Below are 18,541 nucleotides of genomic sequence, written 5' to 3'. Positions count from 1 at the left end.
TACGGTTGCAAATCTTAAGGACAAACATGAAGACGACCATATTTCGCTAGCTTGTGTCCATATATAATAATATATTACTTATTCGATGACACCGACCGGCAACGATAATACCTATAAAGATATATATGTATTCTTCTCAGAGCGGAACACACATGAAATGGAACGGTATAATTATTCAAGCATAATAATTTTAACCTTCGTGGTTTCAATGGTCTGTTAATAAATCGTGTCAAGTTTATTTTGGACCATACCAGCTGTGCCTAAGTATAATGGATTAGAATCGATTAGAATTCCGAAAAATTAATTGTAGCCGCAGTAACATTGAAATGCCTAGGTGGTTAATATTACATCACAATATTCCAGTTTGTACGCAGGAACCTGTACTATAAGCCAGAAGTCTACATATAACAGTATTAAGTTACGTTCCGACAGAAATATTTTATACAGGAAACTATAAAGCACATTAACCGATTTGATTTTACAACTTACATAATACAGCGAGTGACGCATCTGATGTAAAGACACTTATATTCTAGGAGAATATGAATATTTTGAAAATTATTTTGTTCCTACAATTTTAGGTACATATTTTACTATATTTTTCAATACTTGGAACATTTTTACCTTCACCGCTTATTCATAAAAAAAATATGGATTTGGTTTTTTTCAAATTATAACATGTTTTTAATTCCATTACCTAATATGTAGGCAATTAAAGCGTTTGAATTTTTAACCTAACCTAACTGAATACATATTATGATAGTTATAAGGGGAAATGTAATATCTTAGGCAAAGTCATAGCAATCGAACAGATTGACAAAAATCAAAAATTCAAAAGCTAACGTTTTTTTAAAAATGTTTTTCTACATATTAATGGAATTGAAGTATATGTTACTATTACAAAATAAAAATGATCCATGCCCGTTTTACTTTTAAGGGATCAAGGTAAAAATGTTCAAAGTACTAAAAAATACAGTAAAATATGTACTTGAAAAAATTAGTGTCTTACATCAGATGGATCATCCTGTATACTTGAAATTCATGTATATAATATAATATATACATATATCTGTATACTTGTGTGTATTCAGCTCACTGCTGACTGAATCTGGTTTTAAGCTTAAAAGGACCAATCTCGTACCTAACCTAACTTTTTTCGTTAAGTTAACATCAACGTTTTTATTTCCCAAAGCGTCGACGGTGTCAGAGATGTGATTCTTAGAATAAGCCATAAGGGCTTAGGTAAAGGTAAACATAATTTCAAAAATTGAATTTGACCCTTTTCGATTCCAGGTACAGATTTAATAATTGCATTATGCACCACGTACATATTTTTCAATTTTTTGAAAATTTTTATCACCAACCCTTATAAGCCAAAAAGGGAGATTTTTGTTTTTTTTTAAACGGTAACATATGTTTTTGATTACATAAATTTGCAGACAATTTGTCTACAAATTTATGTTACCATTAAAAAAAAAATTCAGTAATTTATGTACCTAAAAATAAATATGTACCAACACTTAGAAGTTGTATAAAAAACATGTGACATTGGCACTCGTATATTTTATTTCACAGTATATAAAAAATATAAAATATATAGGTAGGTATAATAATATTATACTTAACTGTTTTTTTTCTATTATCGAGTACGTTACTATAATATTAGTTTAATATAAAAATATAAATGTAGTGAGTAAGTAATCAGTCGAAAATGTATATATAAATAATAAAAAAACCTTACTGAGCTATGTTTTCAATCAATGTGTACCTCCTATCGTTTTGTCAACATGCGAACAACGACAAGACAAAAATCTTGGCGTATATTGTCGTTTCGCTAACGTGTGACAAATAGGCGTTTTCGTCGCAGTTGGACCATCTGTGTGGAAAAAAAATAACCAAAACTCCATTTATCTTATACTACATGCATTTATGGATCGCAACAAGAACAGCTTTTGCCACATTTTGGGCCCAAAACACTTATTCGTCGGACTGGAATTGATGAATTTCAGGGTCCGGTATTCTTCTCTATGGCAACTAATAATTAGGTAGTATTTGGTTGTTCTTGTTACAAGCCATAGGACAGTGATTATTATAGATATAAAAATATAAAAAATGTGAAATTTGTCACTTACATGTTTCCTTCGGTATCAAACACCGACAAACGGTCGACCAGCACCGGAACAATGGAAAAACTTGCGGTTTCCGTTTCCGTTTGGTAGGCTAATGATTGGAAACTCAGCTCCACGGTCATTTGTCGAGGTGTGGGCCGTTGAAATCTCGACACGGATATACCTTCGGCTAGTAAACCGCCAGATATGTGTTCAGCGTGTCTGCAATACATTTATTAATTACAGCTACTACGTTGTTAAAGAGTGGACAATGTGTTACTCGGTCCGAAGTCTAAAGTTAGCCGTGCTATTCGGTCCGTCTTCTAATGCCATTTGCAAGTGACCTCTCAGCCTTGGAGTTTTCGGCGACAACAGAACCGAAGCCTTGAGTTGTCGTCCTGCCGCCGAACGAGTCAAATTTGAATATACTTGCCCAAGTGAAGTAATATTGTAAACTAATCTCTATGCTTACCGCAAAATGGACTCGAATCCCTGGTGGTCAAGTACAACGGGCCGCGCAGTTTGGACTGTGCAGCGGTGAACCCCATGGTCACACAATTCGATTCTGCCAGGTATCCGCAAGCGGTTAAATCATTTATATATAGCATAGTTGAATAAGTGTATTTCGCTTGAATTACCTGTGCAGTTGGTGGGAAAACAGGAGCCCTTCTGGAACACTGACCAACCGGCGGGACACGGGAAAGCAGTAAACTGGCACGCGTCTGGATCGGCCAACGATTTCAGACTCTCCAGGAAGAATTGCAGAGCCCGCAGATGATTGCACACGACGCTGGAGTTCATTGAACTTTCTAAAACATCAACAACGTTAATTTTGATTAGCATTAAAAAATGTTACCAAGTACCTGTGCACCGAATACCTACCGAACCGGCTTACTATTACCGAACCCCGTACTTGTTCGCAGCCGGGCTGATCCAATCCGCCGTTCGGGAAGTAATCCACGTCCCCTATCGGATGGAACAGACCGAAACCCTCGGACCACACCCTGGCGCCATCGGTGTGCACCACGTCTACAAAATCTGCATCGTCCGGTCCCAACGACGACAACGACGAAGACAGCATTTGCCGAAACAACGGCGAGGCTGGATCCAGACCTGAGACGACGATCAAAGACATCAGACCTTGTGGACTAGCAGACTTTTTATGGCAGTTGGGACTATGGTTAAAGTAGGTAGGAGTATCAAAATCAAATGTCAACAAAAGGCCAAGCTATAACTGTGGCTCTAAGACTCCGTCATGTCATTCCGTTCACGTTTAGTTACTTGAGGGCTCTCAACCGGAGTGGCAATTAGCCTTACATTGTTTGGGGGATTGAAGAAGCCCTACACTATAACACCGATGATAACTTGACAGGAGGATGTCCATAAGATTGAAAGGTAAATTTTATAGGTCGGCCAGCAATGTTATTTGGGCCGGAATGTTGGGCAGTAGATACGAAAACTGAACAGAGAATGAGTGTAGTGGAGATGATAATGTTAAGATGGATGAGTGGAGTGACTAGGGAAGATAGAATAAGAAATAAATACATAAGGGGTAGTCTAGGGGTTGTATCAGTTGTAGAGAAAATTAGAGAGAATAGGCTGAGATGGTTTGGTCATGTTATGAGAAGACAGATGATGAGACAGAGGCAGTGAGAGGTGTTATGAAGATAGATGAATGTAGAGGGAAAATAGGAAGACCAAAGAAAAGACAGCTAGGGTGTTTGACTAGGGTGGCCGACCCCATGTAGTTGGGAGTGTAAGGCTAAGAAGAAAAAGAAGGGGGTTCAGATGACTCGAGAGGGTCTAACCTCTTCCCCCATCCCCATCCTTAGGGAATTGCACTACTGCTTTCAACTCTTGACCCGGTACTAGACAGGATCTGCGGTTGTGTGGTTAGGTTATTACCTGTAATCCTTCCTATAGTGATACCGTTTTGTTTCAGAGCTTTGCCCGCAAAACCGGCCACGTGGGCTCCCAAGCTGAAACCGATGACGTGTATGTGTGCGGGGTCGCTGTCCATGTGCACCATGTCGGTTATGAGCAGCGCCAACTGTCGACCGATTAGCTGAGTGTTGGCTGCCGCCAAAGCGTAAGCCGGACCCACTGCGCCTTTTTCCCAGTCTACCAACACCACGTTGGAATCTTCCTACGACGAGCATTGGACAAAGTCAGTACAACGGTGATGATTTTTTAAAAAAGTTATTCTAATATAAAGGGTGCATCAAAAACAACGGCGGGGTTTCAGACGGCTGTAGGTTGTGAAGTATTGGACCTACAGCGCTGTGGTAGGACTTGAACGAAAGAGGAAGTTGTCGAGTTTCGAATGACTGCCACTAGATGTCTCTGAATTACGCTTCGCGAACTCGATCACTTTTCTCGTGAATGCTGGCGACACAACGGGAACGCGGGAGACCGTCCGGTGGCAGTCATTCGAAACTCGACAACTGCCTCTTTCGTTCAAGCCCTGCCAGAGCGCTGTAGGTCCAATGCTTCACGGCCGTTTGAAACCCCACCGTTCGTTTTTAAACACCCTGTACTCTGTACCAAGTCCAGTAGCGCGTTTCCCAAAAGCAACGCGACCTTGTCCCGGCCGCTGCCCTTGAATCCGTGCACGATGATTTTGGTGGGCGATTCTGGCTTGAAACTCGAGTTCATCAACGATGCATGGTCGTCGCCGTACGTGACCACCGTCAAGTCCTTGCGGTTAAGTCGGGTTATCATTAAGAATGTCGTGTTGACCGCCTCGGGGGGTTGCGGCGATTTCATGAGCGGCGAATGCGCCGAACGCGGCATGGGGAAGCATCCGACGTCGTCTTAAGTACCGGTAAAAAAAAAAAAAATTAAAAATTAACGTTCACACTTTATCGATTCGTATGCGTGTCGCGTGTCTACATGTTTACACGGGTCGAATAATAAGTTTTTTTTACAAACACTAAACCCGTTATTAATGGCTTTCTTGTGCCGTAGACTAATCGTGTACCTAAATGCGATTTTTGGCATTTCTGCGCCCAAAATATTCTTCCACAACAAAAACAACGTTATCATCAGGGACGGTCTCGGAAAAAAAATCACGGGGGGCTGTAGTCTTCAAAATTGCCGACTAGAATTTGAAATTCTAAAATTTTGTTGACTATTTAATTATTTTTAGTTACGTACTATAAATTTATAATTTCTTTATCGCCTTGTTTCAATTAAATTTAAAGTTAAAACTTAGCAATACTTAACTTATTATTTTTAATTTATATCAGAATAGGATAAAGTTAACAACCATATGCATCACTTATTATTTGTTATAAAATGAGTTACAGTATTTAAAAACTATTATAATAAGTGCCTCAATTCATTTTTTTTCCCACGAAATAATATTTATTTTTCTATACATTTTTTCCGATAAAATAATTTTAACGAGAAGTCTGACTGAGTCGTTGGATTAGAATCCATTCTTTTTGGTATCGACCGTTTACGATGATGTTTGTTAAAATCTGCTACTGGATCTAAATCTATTTTTTTTTTTTTTTTTGGAAAATATTAGAGCTGCGTCTATAATGGTGTCCAGTCCATCAAAATCTTTGTTTATATTTTCAAGCGATTTAATTGTACCCTCTATTAAATAAATTACATCAATTATATTCGATAATTCCTTTGCTTCCAACTCCCAACTGTGAGTGCTTTGAGTTTATGTAATACATTTTTTCATAAACATTATTGAAACAATAAAATCAAATGTTGTTTTTTTTTTTCAAACAGAGCTAATGATTGATTTTTAGTATTTCTATCATTCAAATTTAACACCCCCCCCCCCGTCGGTTCGTCCCTGGTTATCATAGTAATAAACTAATGTTGTCTTACCATAGCATATCTGCTTGGACGTCCTCGATTTCCTTCTCTCCTGCCGCCTGGCCAAGTGGTCCCTGACCAATTGCATTGCACGTTTGCCCAACACGTTCGACGGCCAAAACTGATAGTTGCCGACTAGAATATTATTATTTTACAACGACATCGTTCTTAAACGGTCTTAATTATGTACTGCACATGTGTATTACAATGTCTGGTAGGTTAATATTATTACCTTCTGAATCCGCATTAGACGAGCCCACGCGGCCCAGAACGAAACAAACGGCTAAGGCGACTAAAGTGATGGCGTTTTTATTTGGTGTCCTCATGGTGCTGTACGCGGTTGTATTGGGATGCTGGGCTGTGTTAGCTAAGACCAGAATCTCACATGACTGCTTAAAAAATAAAATAAAACAACACTGATAGAACTATAACGTTTAAGACCAAAGAGCACTCGGACATTATATAATACACGCTGCAGTGTCAAGCGTGTAAGCCACTATATTATTGTTCCTAGTTATTATATATGTTTTATTTTTTTTTACTTTCACTCCGAACGTTTGAAGGTAAACGTAAACACCACCACACCGAAGAGATTGAAACGCAGAATTTACATGCTGTCATTTTATTCGTAATTTATTATGCATATCAGAAATTTTAGTTTAGTGGCATGGCACAAGCGTGAATAAATACACACACACACACACACACACACGGATTGGATAGGTATTGTTCTCATTAGTATTGTCATGTTTTGCTTAAACACTTTCTAAATATTTGATGTGTAAAATTAGTGTAATCAATTAATTCACATATAAGTAGAGGTACGTCATTATCGTGCGGATGAGCCAAAAATGCAGCTATACACAAAACGGACGAGCTGTCATAGTAATAATTTATATTTTATTATTATAATATTATTACCTTACCTAAATCTGGATTACCTGTTGAAAAATTGGTCATTCGCAGGCGAGTCTTGTAAAGTACACATGATGTAAAAATACCACACACACACACACAATTTATAATTTTTAATTTTAATAGTAAGACAACTGTTGTATATTAAGTCCACTGTGAAACATCAGTGATGCACAGCAATTAACCGTTTAACAGCTGGGACGCCGGATAAATGGTTTTGTTGAAATGATTTTTAGCTGACAGTGATTGCAATGTTATGTGAACGGAGCGACCACTTCCTACTACTTATGAGAAGAATATGGGGGAAGTTGAAACCCGCCTTATACTAAGTAAACTTTGCTCTACATAAATTACATAACACAACGGTAAATTGTTCACAAACAGAGAATTTTATAAGAAGAGTGCAAGTAGTCAATCTTTACCCTACAACATCCAAAAATATGGCCCGATACCGCCCCGGGGAATATTTGTGGACACTTTCATTCTTGTCTTGTGATTTTGATTAAAATTAAATGTAGTCGCTAAATTTTTGGAGTTTTGGGGTTGTTCAAAAATGTTTTTATTCGGTCCTCGAAACAATTAGTGAAACAACTAACAAACTTTTACATAATAGATTATGTAAAGTGTTGGTATAGCTCTAAGGAAAGAATGTATACAGTATTGATGAGGAATGTTAGAGTTAGGCAATGTATTGATGGTACAATAACCTATGACGGCATGACGTATGACGGTTTGTTTTGGCAAAATAAAAAAAACAAAGCTTTGATAATTTTTTAAAATTTAATTCAACAAACACAGTGGCCAAATTTATACAAATTTTTTTTAGGTTTATGAAATTTATTCGGTATAGCTACAGGGATGAATGAGAAATTTTACCATACTGTCTTGCTTTGTCATATTTTATTCTTGAATTTCCTATCACAGTCCCTCTCCCGGTCTATATGACATAAACTGGATATGGTAAAATGTATAAAAAAAAAATTGTACCATTATTGACTTATATGACACAACAAAATGTCAACTTTATTGTGCTATTACTATATAAAAGTACATATTATTTGAAATAGTAAATAATCACTGATTTAGCCTTCGCTGTACTTAGGTAAGCTACACATCAGCTATACCTACATAAGCAACTGAGTGAACTGTGTATAAAGATTGTAATTATACCACCATGTTGTGTATTGGTAAACATAGTACAATCTCTTTTTAGTTACGATAATTATACTTAAGTATGCATAATAATTATGGTACGCAGCATGTTTTACTAAAATTTAAATTATTTACATTTGGTGTGTCTATTTTTATGAATGAACCGACATAATAATCTTTCAGGTTGGTTACTTGTTACTTATTAATTTTAACTTCGACGTTCTCTTTATGTTTGACTAACGTGCTTCATTATTTTTTGACATATTTGTAATTTTTTTTTAGCAGTAAACCACTTTCAACACTTACTATGTTGAATTTGTGTATACTAATTGATTGTGGTGAAATCACTTTCAGCATTAATAACTACCTTGACCCCACTTTGCTAAATTTCTTAATATTCTTGATGCGAGTGTTAATACTGTGCTGGTTTTTGTTTTTGTAATTAAGATCTGTTAATATTCATTATATTGTAAAATATTGTTTTTTTTCCCAATATTATAAATATGGTTACAACATGTAGAATTATTATCTACTTTCAATCTGCCATAGCTAATCTTGCAATTTATCATACAGTGTCATAATATGAATCCAAGTGGAATTGTCCAATAGGAAAATTAAATTAAATTCAAAATTTAATCGATTATTTGCCATATCGTAAGTTTTTTTTTTGTTGACTCATTCGAGATATAAAATGTTATTGTTGTCAGTTTTCAGATTATACTTATTAATAACCATATTAATAATTTATTGTAATATTGTTGCGACTTGTGTGTACTGTGCTTAATTCGAAAATCATAGTAAAATAATATCTATTCTATATACAATCACATTTAGTGAAAAAAACAATTTTGCTACCTCTAAATAATCGATTTCCTTTTTTTTATGTGGAAATCAGTGTGTCAGACTGTCAGTCTCACATTATTAGTAAAAAAAAGTAGTAATCAAATTGTGGTAAAATAATTGTAAGTATCCCATTTGTCACAAATTAACGTTTACTGATTGCTAGAGTTATACTTGGTAAAAAATTGGGTATATCTTGATAATTTTGAAAGCTGTTACACCTATAACAAGTGTACAGTTTATCTTGTATTTTAAAAGATTAGCACCTATTATTATTATAGGACACATAAAAAAGTTGTAAATCAAAACCAAAATTGCCAAGCCTACTTTGGGTTAAAAAAAAACCCATATTTCTATGTCCTAATGCGAATTCCATTGTTTAGCAAAAAAATATTATAATTCTTTATTGAAATCTACAGGAAATCGGTATTGTTGAAATAATTTTACAAGTGTCTTTAATGATAAAAACTATCATTTTTTTTTCCAAAGATTTTTCAACAAATTTTTTTCTTTGTTCGAGCATCGTCTGTCAGATCTCAACTGAGGTTTTGCTAAAAAATATATAATTATATTCTTCAATACTCGGTTACTTAATTAAATATTTCAATTGTGTACTAACTATATGTATGTATATAATATATATATATATATATATATATATATACATATATGTGCATATATTATAACCGTTAGCGTGCGTGCTTATTTTTCTATAGGTAATAATTATTTACTCGTTGAATATTATCATAATCATCACAAAACAGGTGTGTATATTTGTAAATAGAAAGATGACACAAGTGCTAGCTGACGGCATTATAGTGGAAAACCGTTCAAACTTTAAGTCGGCACTCGAAACAGTCACACAAGGTAAGTAAACCCATAAGCTATTTCAATAGGTGTAGTTATTCGCAAATCTTATTCATATTATTATTATAGTTGTACTCGTTATTCTTTAATTAATAATATTACCGAGTCGTCGCCTGCGCTTATAAGAGTATCACAATTTTATAATAATAATAAATTAATAGCTGTTAATTAATAACTGTTATTATCAGTTGTTATCGTTATCACAGTAGATACATAGATATTGATAACAATAATAATATTATATGGAACGGCTTTCAAGGTTATGTTTAAACAGTTGAAAAACAGATATCAAGCTCGAATGGCATAAATATTATTATTATAAAAGCTGAGCCATAATCAAATTATTATTTTTTACATTTTTTCCTAATTAAAATCCGAATATTAATTTGCTAGTGTAAGAATAAAAATGATTTTCAGGCATCTGAGATATTTTCTTGGTCATCATCAATTGGAAAAATAATGGCCGATCAGAGTTCAGCTGTACTAGAAGTGTCGGTTGAGGAAAAAGGCGTATCTCTAATGTCTCCGACCGCTCTGAACGACTTGCCAATAGTATGTTTTATTAATCGTCTCCAAGTTTAATAGATTTCATTTAAATAAATTTGCAAATTACTTAGTTTTCTTTTTTCATTTTTAGTCAGCGCCGTTTCCGTCGCACGACATGCATCCAAAGTTGAATTTTCAGCAAGACATTCAAGTACAAGTGGAAAACCCTCAGAAAATAATCGAACCCCTAGAAACGTACATTACCTATCGAGTGACTACCAAAGTAAATTGTCGGATTTTCGATTACGTCAATGCAAAAGTATTATGACCTACTTACTGTGTCTTAGGTGGACCGCCCTGATTTCAAAGATAAAGAATACGTTATTCGTCGGCGGTACAACGATTTTGTGTGGTTAAGACAAAACGTTGCGGCGGAATATCCCGAACGTATAGTGCCGGTAATTGTTTATTATTGTTATTATTGTTACCTACATCAATTATTAGAAAATGTTGTTTTGTTCAAAAACATATTTTTACTTACAGCCTTTGCCAGCTAAACATTCTATTCTCGGCCAACTAGACAGGTATTCAAAAGAGTTTGTCTCGTGTCGTATGAAACTGTTGGAACGTTTCCTCTCACGGTTAGTGTGCCATCCTGTACTATCGGAAAACTGTCATCTTCGAGTGTTTCTAACAGCCAACGCTACAGTATGCAAACATTTTTATTACTATACTTGGCCAACATCAAATTGTGTGTTGATATATAATATATTTTATCAGTCCTGTGTACATAAATATACATTTTTTCTCACAGGAGTTTGCTACCTACAAAAAACGCGGTACGGGTTTGCTGAGACGCATGTCTAATAGTTTGAACACAATGGCCGGATCGTATAACTCTAGACAGGTTGATTTTGAGTTTGATCCAATTAGACATCATCTGCAAGGTTTATCTGAAAAATTGACCATGCTAGAAAAAGTAGCTCAGCGAATTCACAAAGAGAGAAAAGGTATTTATAGCGTTAGACGATATTGACAAGTTTTCTTATGTTGATATGTTTTCTCTAGAATTGTGCGTGGAGTCGCATCAGTTGGGGGCAGCATTTATTGAATGGTCTTCTAATGAACAGTCAGTGTCGGTTGCTCTGTCTCGTATCGGCCATACCATCACCGCCAACAGTTCCGCGTTGCGACTTAATTTGCTGTCCAATTTTCACAGCGACTGGTCACAAGTAATACGCTCGTTGTCTACTGTGAACAATAACGATGATGATTATTTAATACTTACACACGTTTTTTTCGGTGTTTTTCTAGCCACTCAAAGACTACGTGAACTACATTGAATGTGTTCGGGAAACGCTCAGCAGGAGAGACGCTTTGCAATCGCAATACGAACAGTCTGTCACGGAATTGGAGAGGAAAAAGGCTGACAAAGACAAGGTGGGTAATAACCTAATTATGATTGTCGCAACGTGTTACTGAAATTGGCCGTGTTTAAATAACAATACACACAGGTTGCTAACGACGAAAGACCGCTCATGTCGTTTTGGTCGTCGAAATCCGAAACCGACAAAGAAGAAAGAATCGAGAAGATCACGCAGATCATTCCGAAACTGGTGTCCGTCACCGAGGCCAATCAGGAACGTTTGGATTCTTGTAGCGATATTTTCAAAGACGAATACGAACTGTGGAAATGTCAGAAAAAGGCAGATTTCAAAAACATGCTGACCGCTTTGGCGGAAAGCCATATACAGTATTATCAACATGTTAAGTGTCGTTCCGAAATAAACAATATTATATTTTATTAACAATAACCGGATACTATTTTTTTTTTTTTTTACAGTGTGCCACGTCATGGGATTTGGTGTTTAAGCGCATGACAACAGAGTAAAAAAAAAAACGAATCGAGCTTATTTATTTTAAAAAACATCTACATAAAACTTAGACAAGGTATATATTTTCATACACACTGTGATAACGTCGATTCGATAATTTTCCAAAAAAAAAAAAAGAAAACCATATTCGTCTTTATTATTTAAAACATATCCTTTACAAGTCTGGCAGTTATTTATATTTATGTAGCCATTATATATAATTGTTGTTTTATATTACCACCTTGTTTTATTTTGTCAACATAATCATTCCATTTTTTTTTTTTTTTTGTTTAAGTTAAGAAAACTTTTTTTTTTTTATTGTTCATAAATCACCAAAACGTAGTCATTAAGTATTATACATTTGTTTTATTTGAAATCAAAAAAACACTTATATTTTCTTATTAAAATTTTATATTTGCATTGTATTATAACCAGTGCGTATTGAGTGCGTGTTTCATAACAAATGATGTAATTGCTGGTTAACGGTCGATGTAAGGTAGATACTTAACTTAACTAACTTAATATCTAAAAAAATAAAAGTAAAAAAACAGGCGTCTCGAATAGTAAAAAAATGAACACTATAGGAATTTGACAAAAAATATTTGTCAATTATCAAAACTTAATTACAAATAACATTTTTGGTTTAAACCGAATGAGGATTAAAATGTGTTTTTTTTATGTATGAGTAATTAAATAAAAAAAAAAATCACAGTAATTTATTCGACGGGGAAAGACAGACATTTTGCAAAAAAAATAAATAAAATGACATAAATATCGTCCCCAGAGTACGAAAATAAAATTCATTATTTTGAATATAAATAAATATAAAATAAAAATGTAGTAAACCGTAGAGCGGCGCGAGGGTACCGATGATGAGTATTTTAGTAAACAAAAAAAAAAAAACGTTATCGGTCGGTCGGCGTAGAAGCGGAAAACAAAATATCTTTCGAACAATGACCGAACGATGTAATGCTCGACATATCTTTAATGCTCGTAGTCATAGTCTGGTAGCCCGTGTCCGAACTGTTTTCCATCATTAAACTACTTTTGTTGGTTCGTCGTCGTTTTGGCATCGATAACGTAGATACGGGCGTCATAAAAATAAAATCACCACCTTCAGGAAAAATCAAAAAACAAAACCATGAGTGTAACATTATTTTTAAGGGGCATTTATAAATTAAATTGTCGGCTAACTTACTTCTGTTCTTGGGCGGAGTGTTTTCTTTGTCATTGTTTATCACTATTGGTGAAACGTCAATGGGTACATGACAGTCCAATGGCAATTCTTGGACACCAAGATGATTACCGATTACTGGACCTCTGGTCGATTCGGTCGAGTTGACAAAACCACCGTTGGTCAACGGGCTATTTTGTTGATGTCTACGTCTGAAAGTGTAATGTAATGTTTTCAACTAAGGCCACACACGTTAACAGTAATTTAAATAATGTGATGTAAATACATTTGAACCGGAGAAATGGGGTCATCGTTGTCGTTCATGAAAAATAGTTTACGACGCAAGGTCGAAGTGTCTTTGTTGGGACTCGCATCGAGATCTTTGTTTTGAGTCTGCACATAAATAATTTTTTCTAAAATAACTCAACACATTTAAAAAATGTTAGGAATGTAATTTTTACCGAATTTAAAAAGTATGGCTTAAGTATTTCTTCAATGTGATCCGGTAAAACCGATGGAAAACTGAGATCAGTTTGAGTGGATACTAAAACAGTTTAAAATTAAATTGAATAATGTTCATTACTAGCACGGTATAGTATTTAAATTACTTTCACGAGAGTACGTTTTTTGTTTAACTTGTTTCACCGAAATAGGCGTAGACGATGTACTCGGACATTTGGCCTCCCAGTTGACGACTTGGTTGTTCCACGGACTAGGAATTTTGTGTTTCATGTAAAAATACCTGGGAAATAAAAAAATGATAACAATAAGTGTTGTAAATTTTACAAGCTCAAAGTAAGAAATGATCAGCGAGTACTTGTCTATAGTTTCTTGTAATTTAGATTCAGTCTCATCGTCTACATGCTCCTCGACCATACATTCGTCTTCTATGTGAACCGGATTCAATTTGGATACGTCGTCGATATTCCATCTGAATTCGTTCTCTTGCCCGGGACTGACGGCCTTGGCGAACACGTTCGGACTTATTGTGGTCTCGCCGAGCCGTTGAATTAGATTTTCATTGAACGGATTGAACACCTTTTGCTTGTGGCCGTTGTTGGTCTCGTACTTGGAACGCAACAGTTCGGTGGACATGGACCAGTGACGGCTAGGTTTACGCGGAGTCGGCGTACGGTTCAGGTGCACGATCTTTCTGATGGACGTTTCGTTTTTGTCCGAATTGTACGACACGTCCATGTATTCTACTTCTTCGCAGATAGCCATAATATTGAGCACAATATTATTCGGTATTGTAATCAAAACGGTTGAGATAAACTATAACGACTATGTCAGTCTTATTATGCCAGAGAAAAAATATTTCTCGAAATTTCTTTTTTTCTATCGATTATTATAATCTAATTATTATACATTGAAAGACGATAACTTAGGTACTTACAATTTTTAACTTTAAGGTGAACACAAAACGGCCTACAAACTACAAACTATACAAAGGGTGGTAAGGAGACGGGAATTGTTAGGTTTTTTTTTTTTTCAAATATAATGGCCTTTTTTTAACGGTTGTCCAAGGACGTTGTACGTTGATAAGTTATCAACATACAACGTCCTTGAACGTTATCAACGATTCCCAAGGAGCTTAGGTTACGCGCCGGTTTTGTATGCTCTTTGGCGCGGACGACTGCCCCCCCCCCCCGCCCGTCCGACGGTACTCGCTATCTCACACGGACCGCAGCCCAGTTGCTGTATCGTCATTTTATAGGTTAGCCCGTTCTGGCCACTATACTCGTAGTGGTTGTTGTTTCTGTTTGTTTCGGGATAACGTCCTAGGAAGCGAAAAAAAAAATGGTGAGTGTTCCTTCGGGATTTTCATCCGAGTTTACCCGGTCGATCCCTCACGGGTTTCCGGTCGCGACGCCGCGAACGCCCGAAGGGACGTCCCGCGGACGTTGATTGATAAAATTTTATTCACGTATGTTATGTTTATTTATGTTGTTCCCAGACGAAAGGTACGTCGAGTTTTGGTAAACGCCACAATAAGACGCACACTCTGTGTCGTCGGTGCGGCCGTTCGTCTTACCACATCCAAAAGTCCAAGTGCGCACAGTGCGGATACCCCAGCAAGAAATTGCGTCATTGTAAGTAGTGCCATTAATGTCTAAACCAAGACTGGACGTTTGTGTTCTAGAATCCTTGTCGATACTAATTTTGTTGCTTTGCTCTAATCTATTTCAGACAACTGGAGTGTCAAGGCTCAACGCAGGAAGACCACCGGAACCGGTCGTCTGAGGCACTTGAAGATTGTTCGTCGTAAATTCAGGTGAGCCGACATGTCACTTTTTTTACCGTCTTCTTGGTGGACGTTATGGATGTAGCGAGTCGTACACGTCGTACGCTTTGTGTATTTGTAAAATCGATGGTTTTTATGCGTACGACTCGTATGGACTCGCACGTTTTATCAATAGGGCTTGAAAAACGTTTGTTAAATGTGTTTTGTACAACAGTTCATCAGTGGGCTCTCTCTTGTCTTCGCTATGAATTTGATTTGCGTATTAATGTTGTCCATAACCTGAAATATCACGTATTGGTGTTTTTAAATTGCTACATACGCGTATTACTTATCGGCTCTGAATAATCTGTATACAAAATGTATTTATTACGACTTTTTGCATCGAGATTTGCCGGCTACCATATTTTTTTAGCCAAACAATCATAAATGTCACTAAAACTGTGTATGGCCGCCTCATTTAAGAACGGATACAAGTGTAGATAGCACTAAATTCGATGATGGTCTCTTTTGTCATGTGATAGTTTTTTTATTTTATGTGTTAACAAAATATTATGTTGTGATGATGAAAAAAATTAATATACGCTAATACGACCACTTTTTAAAATGGGTACTCCTTGCCCTCTCTGAACATAATATTTTATCGTTGAAACTAATTGTCCAATGGCCACGAGGAAACTTTCTTTTTACTTATCTGTGTATTTTTTTTTTAACAACTGTTATTTCTTAGTTTAGAATCGAAAGTTTTAAAGCCGATTTAACTAGATAACATTCAGATATTTGATTAGGTATAATAAATTTAAAAAAAAATTTGTGCAATGATGTTAAAAAAAAAAATTAATATACGCTAATACGACTGAATTCAAAATGGGTAGTACTTGCCCTCTCTGAGCATCAAATTTTAATTTCATAAAGTGTAATTATGTCTATATATTTGTGTACTATGTTAATATATATATAAACTATAAAATATATTCAGCATTCAGATTTATAGCTGATATTAAAAAATATTATGTTCTTTTAAAAGTTGTGCGATGATGTTAAAAAAAAATTAATATACGCTAATACGACTGAATTCAAAATGGGTAGCACTTGCCCTCTCTGAGCATCAACTATTAATATTAAAAATTGATTATAAAAAACATAATGTTGGACATTTTATTATACCGAAAAAAACCACAACCAAATGTGTTATACATTTTATAATTTGTTTTGTTTGTTTTTCAGGAACGGTTTCCGCGAAGGCACCCAAGCTAAACCCAGAAATAGGCAGAGTTAATCATGTTAACTGTTTTGTAAAACAACCAATAAAAAATAAAAAACAAACGTTTGTAAAAGTTGTTTTATTTATTTGATTTTCACACTCTATTAGTTTTTCTTAAGAAATGATAAATGATAAATATGATGTTCCGTAGTAAACGGGTTAAACGATACGGACCGCAGTTATTGTAACGTTAATCCGATTTGTGTTGTGTTCTCGCAAGTTGGTGGAGGAAAAGGATGAGGTCGTTGTGAACAACATTTTTTTTTTTTTTTACATATTACACTTTATATTACTTTTAAATAAATAAGACATTTTATATATTTTGTTTTTTCAACAGTTGGACCAACAATATTATTTTGCTTTGGCTCTCTTCTAATAACACAAATTTACATTTAACGCACAAAGCGACAGGCGATATCCGAAATGTGGCTGTGTATGTAAAACATGCATGTACAACGTGAATGGATTCCTGCATAATATAATATAATATGTATGTACACACACACTATATAGTTTATACAACACACATTGGAGGGGGGGGGGTTTAGTAAAATTATTTTTTTTTTTTACCGATATTCTTAGGAACTAAAATTATTTTTACTTTTCGCTACACGGTTTTACTAGTATAATCATATGTATATCATATATTGTATTAATATGTACATAACTTGATAAATAAAAACATAATAATAGTATCGGTTGACCATCGTTTGTATAGTCGGTTAAACGTGGCCGGTTCAGATCATCTGATGTCTTCTGGTTCTTGTTGTCGGTCTTGATCTTTGGAATTTAAGTCTTCTTCTTCTTCTTGGTCTACTTGTTCTTCGATGGACGGTCTGTCGTCAGTCATTGCCGGTATCATTCTGGTCTGAACCATGGCCGGCTGGTGGCGGTTGTGTGGTTGCTGCTGTTGTTCATAGACCAAAGGGATGTAGTTCTTGGGCTGGTCGTCCACGTTCACCACTTGTTCGGACGTTTGGTTGTCGTTGAACAGAAATCTAGAAAACAAAGACATAACACGGTGGTATGAGATAGAGATGATTTGTTCCAGTTCATAGTATTTCAGGACTAGGTCGTGTTATTACATAAACAGTTTAGGCCAAAGGGAAATCGCCAAATTGTATATAAATAAAGACTCTAAAACGAGAAGTCGCAATATTTTTACATTTATTAAAATTATAGAGTGGAATCCCCTCATACGGATACCTCCGCTCAAATAATTTTACATCAGTGCACTTTGTATTGCCTACGCTTGACTCCTTTAAATGGCGCACATCGTTTGACAGTCTACGGTCGGAGAAGATGTTGTAAGACGATTGTGATTTAACGTTTATTATCCCCACAAAGCGTGTACATGTGTAAATAATTAATATATATTATCGAAAATAAACGTTAAGCATTTTGTTCTCTCCAAAAACCTTATTTTCACATTGTTATTTGTACTTAAGATAATATACCTGGTACTTAAATAATAACTGTCGTTTTAAAAAATAAATCATTAAGGTTAACGTTATTTTGTACTGGAAAAGTAACCTGTCGTCGACTTTTAGGTCATTTACTTATTTCATCTTAAAAATAACTTGTTAATTTAAAGTAACTTTATATTGTTAATGTTCAACTTGGTAACGGTTTTTAAACTTGAGAACCGCCGTTAGACATCAGGTACTATAATCGCACAAAAACTTGGCGCCATGTTAGGTTAGGTTAGGTTAATAAACTATATCTATACGTTGTTATTTTTAGTTGTGTATAGATATAGTTTATTATGATTACAGCAGGTTT

The 18,541-nt window shown here is 35.3% G+C and overlaps 5 protein-coding genes across 10 annotated transcripts in view; 2 read left to right on the top strand and 3 right to left on the bottom strand.

The window, feature by feature from the left end:
* Positions 1-1,543: 1,543 nt before the first annotated feature.
* LOC126842703 (pancreatic triacylglycerol lipase-like) lies at positions 1,544-7,488 on the bottom strand. Of its 5 annotated transcripts, none has more exons than XM_050579804.1 (11): positions 6,867-7,488; positions 6,178-6,334; positions 5,958-6,080; positions 4,653-4,921; positions 4,014-4,254; positions 2,991-3,221; positions 2,747-2,917; positions 2,581-2,673; positions 2,389-2,506; positions 2,133-2,330; positions 1,544-1,876 (listed from the first exon to the last, which is right to left on the bottom strand). In XM_050579804.1, exons 1-11 carry the CDS (start codon positions 6,903-6,905, stop codon positions 1,783-1,785), a joined length of 1,734 nt encoding a protein of 577 aa, XP_050435761.1. In that variant the 5' UTR covers positions 6,906-7,488; the 3' UTR covers positions 1,544-1,782. The 5 variants fall into 5 exon arrangements, with proteins under 5 accessions (XP_050435761.1, XP_050435765.1, XP_050435764.1 ...); XM_050579808.1 differs by having other exon boundaries at positions 6,178-6,337; positions 6,872-7,467; XM_050579807.1 differs by having other exon boundaries at positions 6,178-6,337; positions 6,887-7,467.
* A 2,136-nt stretch (positions 7,489-9,624) lies between these two features.
* On the top strand, positions 9,625-12,166 carry LOC126842704 (sorting nexin-30-like). Of its 2 annotated transcripts, XM_050579810.1 has the most exons (10): positions 9,625-9,719; positions 10,137-10,271; positions 10,357-10,488; positions 10,553-10,663; positions 10,749-10,913; positions 11,020-11,215; positions 11,274-11,437; positions 11,520-11,645; positions 11,720-11,971; positions 12,049-12,166. In XM_050579810.1, exons 2-10 carry the CDS (start codon positions 10,179-10,181, stop codon positions 12,094-12,096), a joined length of 1,287 nt encoding a protein of 428 aa, XP_050435767.1. In that variant the 5' UTR covers positions 9,625-9,719; positions 10,137-10,178; the 3' UTR covers positions 12,097-12,166. The 2 variants fall into 2 exon arrangements, with proteins under 2 accessions (XP_050435767.1, XP_050435766.1); XM_050579809.1 differs by lacking the exon at positions 9,625-9,719 and having other exon boundaries at positions 9,996-10,271.
* Positions 12,167-12,346: 180 nt separating this feature from the next.
* LOC126842706 (uncharacterized) lies at positions 12,347-14,732 on the bottom strand. The gene is made up of 6 exons (XM_050579811.1): positions 14,071-14,732; positions 13,862-13,995; positions 13,715-13,797; positions 13,540-13,646; positions 13,278-13,465; positions 12,347-13,193 (listed from the first exon to the last, which is right to left on the bottom strand). The coding sequence occupies exons 1-6, from the start codon at positions 14,475-14,477 to the stop codon at positions 12,985-12,987; spliced, it is 1,128 nt and encodes a 375-aa protein (XP_050435768.1). The 5' UTR covers positions 14,478-14,732; the 3' UTR covers positions 12,347-12,984.
* A 183-nt stretch (positions 14,733-14,915) lies between these two features.
* LOC126843701 (probable 60S ribosomal protein L37-A) lies at positions 14,916-16,832 on the top strand. The gene is made up of 4 exons (XM_050581393.1): positions 14,916-15,056; positions 15,211-15,346; positions 15,444-15,528; positions 16,723-16,832. The coding sequence occupies exons 1-4, from the start codon at positions 15,054-15,056 to the stop codon at positions 16,772-16,774; spliced, it is 276 nt and encodes a 91-aa protein (XP_050437350.1). The 5' UTR covers positions 14,916-15,053; the 3' UTR covers positions 16,775-16,832.
* Positions 16,833-16,884: 52 nt separating this feature from the next.
* Positions 16,885-18,541, bottom strand: part of LOC126843699 (uncharacterized) — a 34,182-nt gene continuing 32,525 nt past the window's right edge. Inside the window, exon 11 of the mRNA XM_050581391.1 lies at positions 16,885-17,757. Coding sequence (XP_050437348.1) covers positions 17,502-17,757 — 256 coding nt within the window. The 3' untranslated portion in view covers positions 16,885-17,501. The remainder of the gene's footprint in view (positions 17,758-18,541) is intronic.

Source organism: Adelges cooleyi, unplaced genomic scaffold (assembly GCF_023614345.1).
Source record: "Adelges cooleyi isolate 19-005CV unplaced genomic scaffold, UGA_ACOO_1.1 ACOO_flye_CR_arks_rails_tigmint_CR_PRNA_574, whole genome shotgun sequence".
Classification (NCBI taxonomy): Eukaryota; Metazoa; Arthropoda; class Insecta; order Hemiptera; family Adelgidae; genus Adelges; species Adelges cooleyi.
This window is presented reverse-complemented; position numbering and strand designations above follow the sequence as displayed.

Excerpts from the sequence above, each read along its gene's own strand:
- LOC126842703 (XM_050579804.1), bottom strand. The coding sequence starts at position 6,905 with ATGACCAATTTTTCAACAGGTAATCCAGATTTAGGTAAG. Across the intron at positions 6,081-6,177 it reads GTCTAATGCGGATTCAGAAG|TCGGCAACTATCAGTTTTGG; the intron begins GTAATAATATTA and ends ATAATATTCTAG. Across the intron at positions 2,674-2,746 it reads TTTTCCCACCAACTGCACAG|AATCGAATTGTGTGACCATG; the intron begins GTAATTCAAGCG and ends GATACCTGGCAG.
- LOC126842704 (XM_050579810.1), top strand. The coding sequence starts at position 10,179 with ATGGCCGATCAGAGTTCAGCTGTACTAGAAGTGTCGGTTGAGGAAAAA. Across the intron at positions 10,664-10,748 it reads ATCCCGAACGTATAGTGCCG|CCTTTGCCAGCTAAACATTC; the intron begins GTAATTGTTTAT and ends TTTTACTTACAG. Across the intron at positions 11,438-11,519 it reads TTCACAGCGACTGGTCACAA|CCACTCAAAGACTACGTGAA; the intron begins GTAATACGCTCG and ends GTGTTTTTCTAG.
- LOC126842706 (XM_050579811.1), bottom strand. The coding sequence starts at position 14,477 with ATGGCTATCTGCGAAGAAGTAGAATACATGGACGTGTCGTACAATTCG. Across the intron at positions 13,996-14,070 it reads TTACAAGAAACTATAGACAA|GTATTTTTACATGAAACACA; the intron begins GTACTCGCTGAT and ends TTTATTTCCCAG. Across the intron at positions 13,194-13,277 it reads CACTCCGCCCAAGAACAGAA|GTGGTGATTTTATTTTTATG; the intron begins GTAAGTTAGCCG and ends TTTTTCCTGAAG.
- LOC126843701 (XM_050581393.1), top strand. Across the intron at positions 15,347-15,443 it reads CAGCAAGAAATTGCGTCATT|ACAACTGGAGTGTCAAGGCT; the intron begins GTAAGTAGTGCC and ends AATCTATTTCAG. Across the intron at positions 15,529-16,722 it reads ATTGTTCGTCGTAAATTCAG|GAACGGTTTCCGCGAAGGCA; the intron begins GTGAGCCGACAT and ends TTTGTTTTTCAG.